The 14,516-nt window shown below is 34.4% G+C and overlaps 1 protein-coding gene across 2 annotated transcripts in view; it reads left to right on the forward strand.

The window, feature by feature from the left end:
• Window positions 1-2,980: 2,980 nt before the first annotated feature.
• Window positions 2,981-14,516, forward strand: part of LOC123682828 (protein gooseberry-like) — a 31,603-nt gene continuing 20,067 nt past the window's right edge. For both annotated transcript variants that reach the window (XM_045621632.1, XM_045621633.1), the window contains exon 1: window positions 2,981-3,171. In XM_045621632.1, coding sequence (XP_045477588.1) covers window positions 3,117-3,171 — 55 coding nt within the window. In that variant the 5' untranslated portion in view covers window positions 2,981-3,116. The remainder of the gene's footprint in view (window positions 3,172-14,516) is intronic.

A 14,516-nucleotide genomic window follows, 5' to 3' on the forward strand; every position in this document is an offset into this window, starting at 1 on the left:
CAAATTGCTCTTTAGAATACTGGAACTCGCGGTTTTTTTACTTTTCTTCGAGTTACCGGAAAAGTAATAGAGCTCCAGGATAATAGGTGACACAATACCATCAAGAGAAACATCATGATCCGTTTGTAGAAAGGATAATAGCAGTTTTTAACATTACTTTTAAGAGTGGTTGAGAGAAAAGAAACTGAAGATTTATAGATGCAAGGCTGCCCCACATGATGTTACTAGCTTCGAGTTCGTTATTTCCTTTAGTTCACTTTGAAAACGGTGTTAACTTTATAGAGCACTTTATTATACTCTTGATTTCACAGAATATCTCGACTGATTAGTAGTAAATTCAAAAATAAATGGTTTTTGAACATTTCAGTTTAGGATATTATAGTATCTACCCACAAAATTATTTGGATTGTCATGCCATGTCATGCTTTCAATTTCATGGTTTTTGTTGTAGAAATTAATTTTTGAAAATTCGTTTTTTTCGGCAACAAATGGATCAGATTTAGGGATTCACGGCTTGACTTAATTTTCAAGCTACTTGGCTTGAGCTTGACTTGATTTCAAGTCAAGTCAAGTAGTAGTTTTTCAATCTCAAGTCACGTCAAGAATTTATTTATCAAGTACTTGAATCATGTCAAGCTTCTTGATTTTAGCAGTTTTATTGTGTAGTGTCACATCAATGAAAAATTATGAAATGAAGAAACCTTGCAAAAAACACTTTAATTTATCAAACATATTGTATAAAAGAACCGAACATATCAACTTTTTCGAAATAGAAACATGAATTGAATCACTATAAATCATAACAAAATAAGAAATGAATCAAAAATAAAGATTCTTAATATTGAGAAACCTCCAGGCCTTATTCGATTTCATAATTTTCCATAATTCCAATTCCAAGTTTGGAGGAATATTTCTAAAATTACCAACATCTATCAATAGATTTCATAGAAATGTGAGAAAATCAAGGCAAGTTCAAGTATGTTATTTTTCACGAGCTTGATTTTCAAGTCAAGTAGTTGGTTAAAATGTCAAGCTACTTGGCTTGATGAATCCCTAAACATTAGTATGTACCTACGCTACAAAATTATTTGGATTGTCATGCCATATAATGCTTTCAATTTCATGGTTTTTGTTGTAGAAATTAATTTTTGAAAATTGATTCTTTTCGGCAACTAATAGATCAGAATTTCGAGCTTTCAAGGGAGACTGTATTTTGTAATTGTTTTATGCACTAAGTCTTATAATACCGGACACAGAAGCAAAACAGAGTTATTAATATGTATTCTGTTTGATATTTATTATTTGTAGATTTGTATTTATTATTCTCAACTCTCAATATTGTGTTTCCAAATATATATTCACAGAATATGTCTCTACTAGAATTTTAACATAATTTGTCTGCAGCTCCTCAATATACCTACTTAGTCTATTAGATATAAGGTGTATTTCTTGAATTTTCACCCTAAATGGTCAACTTGGAGCTTGAAACCAATACACATTTCATATCTTGTTGCGTGGAAGTTTTTCAAGATCAAGTACCTAGGTGCTTCATTCAATAAATATTTCTTGTTGTGAATATACTTTTTTTTCATTTTGTTCCTATATTCCCGAAATTAACAGGAATTTCAGAATTTAATATAAAATACAGGGTGTCCTCAATAATTAACCAACGTATTCCTCAAATTACATCATTGGGCAAAGTACAAATTATTTTTTTTAGGAAAATGTTTCTCAGTAGAGCAAGAGCTTCATATGTTATTTCTTCGAAAGTGAAACACAAAAAATTAATAAATTTGGTATGACTCCTATTAATTAGAAGCTCTGAAATCCATACCTACTATGATATTATTTTCATTGATATACCCATGTCTCAAACTTCAAGTGTAAATTCCACAACAAGTATTTTGTATCCTCCCAGTTTGAGACGCACCTGAATGAAATTTTCACAGTCGTAATATGAGCTTCTTAACTAAAAGAATCATGAACTTCCCCTAATACTTTGATCGTAGCATATGGGGGTGATTATTGCAATCAATTCTGGGACACTGTGTATATTATTCATCAGGCATATGAAAGAGGAAATTCACTCAATTTGAATAAGAATTGATAATACACAATTGAGGAAGTTCAATTTCGAAATTTTACCATAGAATATGGTCCAGTATTGGTGAAAAAAGGTACTATAATTGATAAGGACCCTGAATAATGATATGCTTTTATATATGAAAGCAATTTCACCTTAAAACTGGTTTTTTGCATTCTTTCATTGGAACGCCGAAATTATTATTTATCTCCGAATGTTCTCAATTGATTGAGATAGGTATTTTATAAAAAAAGAGAACAATAAGCATTTGTATGAAATTCGCAACAGTTTTAGTCTTTCACACATTTCAAATTCGACTTGCTGAACAACCAAACCTTCAAAGAATCCAAAGATTCCTTATGGGAAGAATACAATAAAAATTTAATACAAATTGAATTAGATATCCTTTGAAAATCCTTTTAATATTAAAATATTAAATCAAGCCAGGATAACACCCTGTCTAAGAACCCTCATTCAAGTAAATTAAACAACTCCACCACTATCACCTATAATCAACACCTCCCTAAACAACGCACCTAAATCAAAAACCTCAACATCAATATACCAAAAAAAACGTTGAAGAAATGTTAATTACCCCCTAAATCATCCAAAAAATCCGAAGGATCCCCATTCAAACAACCCAATTGTTTCCAAAAAGTCCCCAGCTAGACTCAACGTCACCTAGGGTGGTCCTTACTCATTCACTGCAATTTCCCACTTGCCTATGAACACTACCGGGGATATCTGTGTATCAAAGAGACCGCCTTCACCTTTTCGACCAATGGGAACCCAGTACCAACACTATTCAATGGAAAGGTTGATGGTAAGGCGGTCCCTACCATCACCTCTGCAGACTTCAAGTCTGGGACGGCAATCCAAAATTACTCTGTGGTCAGTTTCAACCAAAAGGTCATAGTGAAGAGACCGCGACGTTTTGTAGTGACTGTCACTGTTTTACCGACGGGTTAGTGATTGGTCTGTGGTTTTTTGTGATAAGGACGTTTCGCAAAAGGTTTAGTTTTTGGTGTTTTAGATGGCTGTGTCCACTTTGAATATGACCCCTTACTTTCCTGGATATCCTTTTCAAGGTAAGGATGAGATGAAGTCCTTTTGTTATAGGTTGTGTTTGTCGAGATGATCTTTGTATTTTAGTGATTGGTTTACAATTAGGAAGATACTGATTTGAAACTGTTTTAGTGAAATAAGTTGAAGGGATTGGGAATCTAATGTTTGAAATATTATTACCAATCCTTATCTCTTCAATGTTTGTACTTTCATGTTCTTTAAGGTGTGATTCTTTATTAAATTCGATGATCTAGAGTCTGATTAGTTCTTTTTCACCTACTGATTTACGTTTTACTGATCAGTTTTCGCATTACCTCATAGTTATGTCTTTGTTTGATGAAATGTCTTCTTATCATCATTATCTTTTCATAATCTTGTTTTAAACCCTTCCTAACTTCTCAGACCTTTGGTGACGTATAAAAGTTCAATAAGAAATAGATAAACAAACACAACACTTAGCTTTTTCTTATTCTTCATTGGATCTCTTCATTTGTGCTTCACATTTATTATATATAGTTTCCTTTTGTTCTTATATAACACTACGTGATCTTTTATAGTTTCTATATTCAATAAAAATCTAGATTAGAATCTTCTATACCTTGATGCTGCTTCAATTTTATCGATTCGATGTTGAACTTATTTTCTGCAAACCTTCCTTCTACTAACGATAGATTTGTACATATTGCGATAGAATCAGTATACATCTTTTTGTCTTTAGATAATAATGAATTCTTATGTTTTGAATTAGAGTGTTTTCTCTTGTTGGATATCAGAACAATAAGTTAATAAACCCAAAACAAAGCTATGAATTGACATAGAAGCACTAATAACTTCAAAAATGAATTGATATTACTGAAAACTACATTTTGCTGTATAATAACTTTTCTTTGCTTCTTTTGTACATGGATAATGCTTATACATTGTCCTAAACAAGGTTAGCATAAGCTGTAAGCTTATTGTATCAATGGTTTTGATTATATCTCCTTCTAGTTGTATCTTATGTTCATTTGAAGATTTTTCTTTTTCAATGTTAATTTTTGTTTTATATTCAGAAGATATTTCATTGAGTTATTCCCTTGGTGTCCATGTGATTCTTGCTTTCTTCTTTAAACCCTTCTGTTCTCATTTCAAAGACTGAGATCTTGGTGTCAAATTATACTTTGGCTGTGAACACGATAGAGTTTAGAAGAAAAGACACTGATTTAGTTTGTCAATAGACGAATAGGGAATCTTATCCATTTCGTCGAATTTAAGCTGAGTTCTTATGGAACAATGACTCTCACTTTGGTGCAGAAATTTCGTAGTATTTTATCACCAGAAGTAACACCTCAGCTACAAGCCTGATACTGCTGATTTTCACCTCAGGAAATGAACTGAACATGACACATTGCAAAAAAATTATGTTCTCCTGATTTGGATGCAAAAATAGTAAGCTTTCGCAAAGAAAACTCAGTAACTAAAAATTTTCAGGAAGGCGTTCAAATATAAATGAGCAAAAGTTGGCTTCACACCACTCTTCGTATTCAATTGAACAGTACTAAAGAATCATACATCATTATCAAATTTAGATACACAAAAACGCTGTGGCAAATCTACACCCACAACAATTCCACAGCGTTCTTCAGCTTATAAATAATTTGCGAATACTCCTTTTTCTCGCCAATACTTCCTATTGTCAGATAAGATCCAAAAGTCGAAGGAGAGCCTTCAAGATAAGAGATCTCTAGGATGAAAGATCAGACGTTTACCGCCTTCAACTCTTTCAAGGCATTTTCCACCAAACCACAACATATCCAACCGTTGGTTCGGTCGCATATTAATTCATTGAATAAAATGAGCCTCAGATCGGTGTAGATAAGGTAATAATAAGGATTTAACGTGAATTTTGTATGTATTAAGCGTATTAATGCACACGTAGGCTGAGAGAGAGGCTACAGACACCTCGGGCAGTGAGATGATATCCATCTTGGGAGGCTGAGGGGTTTGACACCACAGGTAACACGATGCCGCTATGATCTTTTTGATCGACTGACACATTCAAAGGCTTAAAGGATTTTTCGAGATCGATGTCATGTCAGCAGATGGTATTTTGGGTATAATTTGTGTTTTCTAAGGAAAACAGTTGTCGTCAGATTAAAAATGAGAACTATTGGTATGAATTCAGTCAAATCTTTTCAAACTGTGATGGTTGCAGTGAAATGATTGCCATTTTTTTGCAATTAGAACAAAAGTACATTGTTGTTCACCACATCAGCTTGACTTGATTTCAAGTCAAGCTCAAGTCAATAGTAGTTTTTCAATCTTAAGTCAAGTTAAGTATTCATTTATCAAGTACTTGAATCATATCAAGCTATTTGATTTGAGCAGTTTTATTGTGTAGTGTCACATCAATAAGCAAATTATTAAATGGGAAGGAACTTGAAAAAACACTTTCATTTACTAAACTTATTGTATAAAAGAACCGAAAATATCAACTTTTTTGAAATAGAAACATAAATTAAATCACTATAAAACATAACAAAATAAAAGATAATAAAAAACTAAAGTTTCTCAATATTGAGAAGCCTCCAGGCTTTGTTTGGTTTAATAATTTTCCATCCAGGATCTAAGACACATTAGGCATCTTATAGATTTGTCGCCTAACCTATTACGGGTTTTTGTAACTGTAACAGCAGCTCTGGAAAATTGTCTTTCAACAGGAGCTGAAGATGCTGGTGTTGATAAAATATTCTTGGCCGTTTCGGCCAAATTTGGAAAGATATTTCTGAAACTATCAAAATCTACTAAAAGATTTCATAGAAATGTGAGAAAACTACTAATAAAGTCACACTGGCGAATGCTTCAGTCTCTCGGCGCTCGATGAATCTCCTTATTTAGTCTAAGCGCGCACGAGATTGCAAAAATATATGCCGTGCGACGCGTGCATATCAAGCTCAAGTAATATCAAGTAGCTTGCTATCAAGTCAAGCAATAAATATCTAAAATCAAGTCAAGTCAAGATCAAGTATTTAATTTTTCACGAGCTTGATTTTCAAGTCAAGTAGTTGGTTAAAATGTCAAGCTACTTAGTTTGATGAATCCCTCTTTTGAACTGTAGCTGCAAAATTTTTCTCCATTTTTGTAGGGAATCATGTAACGTTCTGTTTTTAGTAATAGGGTAGTTTTTATTATTCAAATAATCTTCAAATAATGAATGATTGCATAAGTACGTTTTTGGTGTTATAGCCTCCTTTCATGAATATACATTTTTTTCATTTCTCTGATGATGCTTAAACTCAAAAATTAGAGACTATCCACCGAATTTCAATGCTTTGAGGCAATCACGAATAAGTCCAGACGTATTACTCAAATCGCCATGTGAAAGAGCATGAGCAAAAATATTAATTGAAATCGTTAAATCTAATGCATCCGAGATTGCTCTGAGGGAAGAATAATTATTCCCACAATTTCACTTTGTCAGTTCTCAAAACTGATTAATAGTCTGCAATTAAAATGATTTATAAGAGCCCACAGACGAGACTCTACCTTGGTCTTCTTTCCAACTCCAAATGATTAAAACTTCGAAAATGACGGTACAGAAATTATGGCTGAGCATAGAGCCACCTAATGATGTATGCAGATACTGGTTTTTCTATTTTCTATGATTCATTTTGTGCTCGTTTCTCGCTATTCTGAGATATGGGAATTTTTAGCTTTGAAATCAGCAGCTGCGATTAAAACCAACGAAGAAAAATCCAATTTATCATTGCAATAAATAATTTGGTTGTATATTGGACACCTCTTTCAATTCAAAAAAAGAATTAGGAGGTTGTAGCAGACTATACAACTTGTATACAGAAATAGCTCAATCCATTAGAGACAAATCTTAATATTGGAATGGTTTTGCAGAATAGTTAGATATCTCTTTTCTGATTATTCGAAAAGTTTTTAACTGAAAATCATCAACCAGAAGTGAAAGATTGCTTGGACCTGTCAGAAACAAGGATCTTAGTGAACTTATGCTTTATCGTTACTTACTTACTTTGAAGTATCTAAGTTACTGTGTCTTATTTTTGTTTAAAAGTAGATACTATCGAAATATTTTGTAAAGTATTGTTTTATCTCTCAGAAAAAGTATTTTAGATGCCAAAAAGTCTCTAAACTACTTCTTTCGTTTACCCGTCACTTACAATTCAAGTTTTTTCCTAAGATTGAACTCGAAGATGCTCTTTTAGTGAATAATTCATCTTGTGACGAGATGGTACTTTAAAAAATTATTTATGATAGCTATGAGGACGATTATTATAAATCAACAAACCATGTTAATGTTTTCGATAAAATTCTAAATTATTAACTTCTACTGGTGTAATTCGATCCAAACTATCATTATTCAGACTAGTACTATATGCTGCAGAGAGAATGAATGCTTATTAGCAAAGACTATAACATTAAGAAACACCAAAAAAAGATCTGGAAGGTAGGACAGCAATAATTTCGATCTAGAAAGACTAATTGTATTTACCTACGCATTTATGAGAAATATATGGTTAATATATTCTATATCCTTCTGTAATTATTGAATAGTAAAAGGACAAGAGCCTTTTACGATCAATTTCTCCATCGTAAGACATTTCGATTTATTATTTCTAATGATAATGTTGAAAGTTGAATGAAATTGTCATTTCGATTCATTTATTTATCAAAATATATGATTTCGAAGAAAAAAGAAAAACTACTTTTGACTGAGTTTATCTTGCTTATTTTGGCTTTCATTTAGGAGATCAGGATGAATCTTGGGCTCCACATTTCCTATGTAGAGCATCCGTTGTTCATGTTTGTTTTATTTTTGACTACTTTAACTACTTGACTTGAAAATCAAGCTCGTGAAAAATTACATACTTGAGCTTGACTTGATTTTAGATACTTATTGCTTGACTTGATATCAAGCTACTTGATATTACTTGAGCTTGATATGCACGCGTCGCACGGCATATATTTCTGCAATCTCGTGCGCGCTTGGACTAAATTAGGAGATTCCTTGAGCGCCGAGAGACTGAAGCATTCGCTAGTGTGACTTCATTAGTAGTTTTCTCACACTTCTATTAAATGTATTGGTAGATTTTGGTAGTTTCAGAAATATCTTTCCAAACTTGGCCAAAATGGCCAAGGATTTTTTATCAACGCCAGCATCCTAAGCTCATGTAAAAAGAAAATTTTCCAGAGCTGTTCTTACAGTTACAAGAACCCGCAATAGATTAGGCGACAAATCTATAAAATGCCTCATATTTCTTAGATCTTGGATGGAAAATTATGAAATCAAACAAAGCCTGGAGGTTTCTCAATATTAAGAAACTTCATTTCTTTATTATTTTTTATGTTGTAATGACCAGTGATTTAATTTATGATTCTATTTCAGAAATGTTGATATTTTCGGTTCTTTTATACAATAAGTTCAATAAATAAAAGTGTTTTTGCAAGGTTAGTTCTCATTTCATCATTTTTTTATTGATGTGACACTACACAATAAAACTGCTGAAAATCAAGTAGCTTGATATGATTCAAGTAGTTGATAAATGAATACTTGAATCGAGATTGAAAAACTACTACTTGACTTGAACTTGACTTGTAATCAAGTCAAGCTCAAGCCAAGTAGTTTGAAAATCAAGCCAAGCCGTGAGTCCCTAGTACCAACTACCGAATTGCTTTGAAGAGAACTGCAAAACCATCTTGACAACTGGTATTTTGGTCTCGTTGATATAAAACCCATTAAAAGAAACAATAGACACACGTCACATATGAACAAACCTTGATCTAGATTCTGCAAGAAGACCTTTAGCGTATTCGGAAAAATACTCTTGCTTGATCCTTTGGGAGTACAGAGCTAAAAATGAACACTGGATTAACAGAAACTGGCCTTCGAGAGAATCCAAGTTCTTTTTTTGAACTGCCAATGGTTATAACGTGAAATACATACACACAATTTAAAAATTTTCCCAAAGAATAGTTCTGATAGATCAAATCTGAAGGTTATATCGGATTCTGCACCCAAAAACGAACCAGTAACCGTTGAAAAACTGGTACCAAAATGTCTGTCAGCCTGTGTTATACATAATTCTTCAACCAGAGGTGAACGGCAAAGCGCTCAAAAAGAAATCAACCTGAAAATTGCTCGATGGTGCGTGTCCATCCAAACACCACGAAGATGTTCTTCCGTTCTTTGAGACCACCCCGACTTTACAGCAAAAACCGAAACAGTATATCGAATTAACGTATCCGCATCAAGTTGACCGAAAAAAAAATCTATTTCTTCGGCAAATTGTATTTGTTGCTTAGTCATTGTTGGGATTCAAATACCGAGATGGTGGCAACAATGACTGTTTGAGTTTGAATATGTCGAGGTCCCATTCATACCATTCTTCATTATGTTCGCATTATGGATATTATTGTGTGCCAGGTTTCTTTCCGCTAGATGGAGCTTTAATAAGATCTTAATAATGAGTGGAAGATCCCTTTGTGTTTCGATTGGGGAATCTCCTTTTCTGGCCTTTATTCCTTTGGGAGGTTTGAGATTGAGCTTGAATGAGGATTATTTTGATCCCTATTGCGGGCATTTGCTGATTGTAGTGTTGTTTTTATTGACCATTTGGAAGTCTTTGACAGAGGGAATAGGATTAAAATGGACGATAGATGTTTGTACGCTTTAATGAACATTTTTATACACGTTGTGTTGTGTCTTCAGTTGTACATCTAAATTGCCTATAGATTCCACTTCCATATTCGTCTCAGGTGAAAATATACTGACAACTGACAAAGAAACTGCAACATCCAGAAGGAGCTGTTTAAATTTTAATTTTTTTTTGGTAAAACATAGTATAGCAAGGAGTAAATTATTGAATTCGGAGAAAACAATCGTGAAGGTTTTTTCATGTAAACAATTTTTGTTACTCGAATAATGTAGTCGTTTTTTGCAAGTTTCTAAATTTTACAACAAACCAGCTGTTCGAGGAGATCCAAAGTCGATGTTTAGTTGTTGTTAAAATGCCTAGAGAACTTGTACGCGGAATTTATCGCCAGCTAAGTGAATTTGGAAGTGGTCGAATTATTGGTCTACGGGAGGCGAGGTTGTCATTTCGAGAAATCGCTAACAGTACGAACAGAAATCCAACTACTGTTATGAGATGTTGTCAAGCGTGGTTTGATAATGCCCAAAATCGAAGAAGAGTAGGCACCGGACGTCGAAGGGGCACAAATGAAGTTCAAGATCGACGTATAAGACTTATGGTCATTAGGGACCGATTTGCGACAACTCGATCTTTGGCTGATGAGTGGTTGGGAGAACAAGGCCATTCTGTAACTGTCCGAACGGTTCACCGCCGGATAAGGTCTTTTGGACTGCAGCATAATCGATCCCACCTTGTGTTACCTCTGACGGTTGAGCATCGCCGGCAACGATTACAGTGGTGCAGAGAACGTCAACATTGGAATGTGGAATGGCATTAGGTCGTCTTTTCTGATGAATCTCGATTCTCTTTGGGTGCACATGATGGCCGAAGAAGCGTTAGATTACGTCTGGGAGAAAGACGTGTACCTCAGTTTGATGTTGAGCGTCATGTACACCGGACGTAGGTCACCTTTAGTCTTTATTCAAGGTAACATGACAACGCTGCGTCACCTTCAAGAAATAGTGGAGCCATATGTTCTCCCTTACCTTAGCCAGCTCGATAATCCAATATTTCAGCATGATAATGACCGATCTCATGTTGCCAGAGTTAGTTTAAACTCTTCCAACGTGACCCATGTGAATGTTTTGCCATGGCCGCCCAGATTCCCTGATCTTTCGCACATACAGCATGTTTGGGACATCATGGGTAGAAGGCCTGGAAATTTACCCCAGCCCCTACGGACTTTGACAGTTCTGATACATGAAGTACAGGAAGCTTGGGATAGTATCTCCCAAGAAGAAATAGACCATCTTATTGCATTCATGCCGAGACGTGTTGGGGAGTGTATAGATAATCGCGGTGGACAAACAGATTATTAACAAATTTATTGAAAAAAAATTGTAAATCCTTCGTTTTGTTCTCCATATTTCAATCATTTACTCCTTGCTATACTATCTATGTTTTACCAAAAAAAATTCAAAATTTAAACAGCTACTTCTGGGTTTCTTTGTCAGTTAGTATATACAAGCTGTTACTCACAGAAAAATTGTTTTCCCTTTGATCATTCTCTAAAAATTCCATTTAAAGAGCCCTATGTTTTGCAACATTTTCCTCTCGAGAACAATCGTTCTTAATCGCTTCAAATATCAAAACACAACGCCAAAATCGGTGTTGAAACCATGCATGTAGACACAGTTGTCTAAATCGTTAATTCCCTAATTTAATATCTCTTTTCTTCTGGCTATTAATCGTAAATCATTATTCGGTTAGATAAACCATTCCGTGCCTAACTTCAAGGACTCCAAGCTCGCCCATATGGTGGAGTATAGAGCTGTAGTAGTCATCCATCGTGAAAGCTAATTAAAAGACCAGGTATTGGCCACCTCGGGCAACTGCCATAAAGAATTTTCAAACGAGAGAACAATGCCAGCTATGCAGCATGGGAATTTCAATGGGATTTGATCATTTTCGTTTGTTATTTCCGATATTGTGTCTTTGGAATTTTTGTCAGGTAACTGAAAACAATGTAGCAGGGTTTGATTGCAAAAAATTATAAATTTTTCCAAATCTTGCACTTGGTGCAATACTTTTTACATTTTGTAAGTCTTTTCTTGGCAGGTTCTCCACTTGTTGGACTGCCTAAGGGTTTTTTCTGCTTTTCCTTGTAATGCCAACTTTTCTTCAAACGGGTGTTTTTTTCGAGGTATATAACTTTAAATTGGCATTACTGTTCAAGATGGAGACCGATTCAACAGCTGTCAAGTGATTTATTCTCAGTTTGGTTTGGCAATTCATCTTGAATAGACTCACGCCTGAACAACGCTTGCAAATAGTGCAATTTCATTTCAAAAATATTGTTTCTGTGCGGAATACGTATCGCGCACTACGTCCATTTTATTTTGTTTAGCGATGAAGCGCAATTCAGGTTGAATGGCTATGTCAACAAACAAAACTGTCTCATTTGGAGTGAAGCTAATCCTCAAGTGTATGTCGAAACACCGTTACATCCAGTAAAACTGACTGTTTGGTGCACTTTATATGGGCTGGTGGAATCATTGGTCCGTACTTCTTCGAAAACGATGATAGCCAGAATGTTACAGTCAATGGCGATCGGTGTAGAGCCATGATTACTAACTTTTCCATTCCTGAATTGAACAACCATGATGTCCAGGAGCTGTGGTTCCAACAAGACGGCGTAACATGTCACACAGCTCGTGCCACAATCAATTTATTGAAGGACACGTTTGGTGACCGCCTAATTTCACGTTTCGGATCTGTGAATTGGCCTCCAAGATCTTGTGATTTAACACCGCTAGACTACTTTCTGTGGGGCTATGTAAAGTCATTGGTCTATGCGGATAATCCACAAACCCTTGACCATTTGGAAGACAACATTCGCCGTGTTATTGCCGATATACGGCCACAAATGTTGGAAAAAATCATCGAAAATTGGACGTCCAGATTGGACTACATCCAAGACAGTTGTGGCGGTCATATGCCAGAAATCATATTTAAAATGTAATGCAACAAGATTATCTTGCGGATAAATAAAATTCGTGTCAATCGAATAATCCATCGTTGTTTTATTGCAATTTAAAGTTCTATAGCTCTAAAAAAACACCCTTCACTTACTTGATATCTACTAAAAGTAAATTTTTCACTTCCCTAATGAATGCAGATAGACTTAATATTTTTACATCTCTGGGAAGCTTATTATTAAGATAAATAATGAACGAACAAAAATAAAAGAGATGTTCTCAATATATAACTCCTTTTGTAGTCTGGTCTCAAGACGCTATGTCTAGTTTATTGGTTTCTTGAGGCCAATGAGTGATTTTACCGATGCCTGAAACACATATCGACGTCTCCATAATGTTTCAATGAATTTCACAAAATTACAAAGGGAAAATATTAAAAATTGGAGATATATTTACAATTTAAATGAAAACTTATAGTTGATTCAATTGTTATAGCAATTCCTAATGTATTAGTGGAATTTTCATTCAAATATTGTCGAAACCCTATAAAAATAACAATATCCAATTCACCCATTTATTTGAAAAAAATTATCAAACTCAATTCAAGCCAGTGTGTCCCAGTCATCCACGATTTGATTCCATCAGTAAAAATAATTGGGATTTTTTTTAATAAAACCTCATTTAAGAGCGTATAAACAGATTATCGTTCTATATTATCAAAGCGTTTTTTTTTCTTTAATAGCGAGTTTTCTAATTTCTCGGAACGTTTATCGTTCACAATAAATCATAAAACATCATAATAACTTCCATTTACAGGCATAAATAATGGAATCCATAAAAGAAGCATGGAAAGTTACGGTATGGCGAAGGCCTGGAATCGAATCTGTGACAAGCGTGGTGAAAATCAGTCGATACATCATTTTTTTCATTGATTCGATTCGTTTTTATCGAGAACAATTGCATGTCCTTCTTTCTCAACTATCTCAGAAGATTTCTGAAATTGAGTAGATCTATCCGCTTCATTGATCTACCAGTATGTAGATCTGTCTGCTTCATTGCTCTACAAGCACTTACTAGTAGATCAATAAAGCTGACAGATCTACTTACTGGTAGCTAATAAAATCTATCCAGATTTGTTAGCTTTATTTATCTATCAGTAAGTAGATCTACCAGCTTCATTGATCTTCTAATAGGTAGATCAGCCAGATTTATTGATTTACCAGTAGGTAGATCTATCAGCTAATTAGATCCTTCAGTTTACTGATTCATACATACAAAAAAAATGAAACTATGCCTAATTGATATGCATGTCCAGCGAAAATAATTCTAAATGAATGCAAGACATATTTGAACATAACCCTTTCTTCTTCTTGTGGGGTATTGTCTTCTTATATCAACATATTATCATTATGTGATGTTGTTTTTATTGTTTATTAATGATGTATATAAGGTTTTTTCATGTTGTTCTTTTCTACTCTTTGCCGATGATCTGAAGCTATTTCGGGAGATTACTAGCTATTCGGATTGTTCACTAATACAAGCCGACTTGGATTCATTGATGAGTTGGTGTGATGAGAACGAGATGAAACTGAACATAAATAAGTGTAAAGTAATGCGTTTCTTTCGAGGTAGGTCCCCAATTGAGTTCAGTTATTATATTTCGGGGCAATGTTTGGATAGGGTAGAGGTTATAAGGGATCTGGGAGTCTACTTCGATTCCAAGCTTGATTTTGTTTACCATATCAACTT

This window comes from Harmonia axyridis, chromosome 6, assembly GCF_914767665.1.
Source record: "Harmonia axyridis chromosome 6, icHarAxyr1.1, whole genome shotgun sequence".
NCBI classification, from domain to species: domain Eukaryota; kingdom Metazoa; phylum Arthropoda; class Insecta; order Coleoptera; family Coccinellidae; genus Harmonia; species Harmonia axyridis.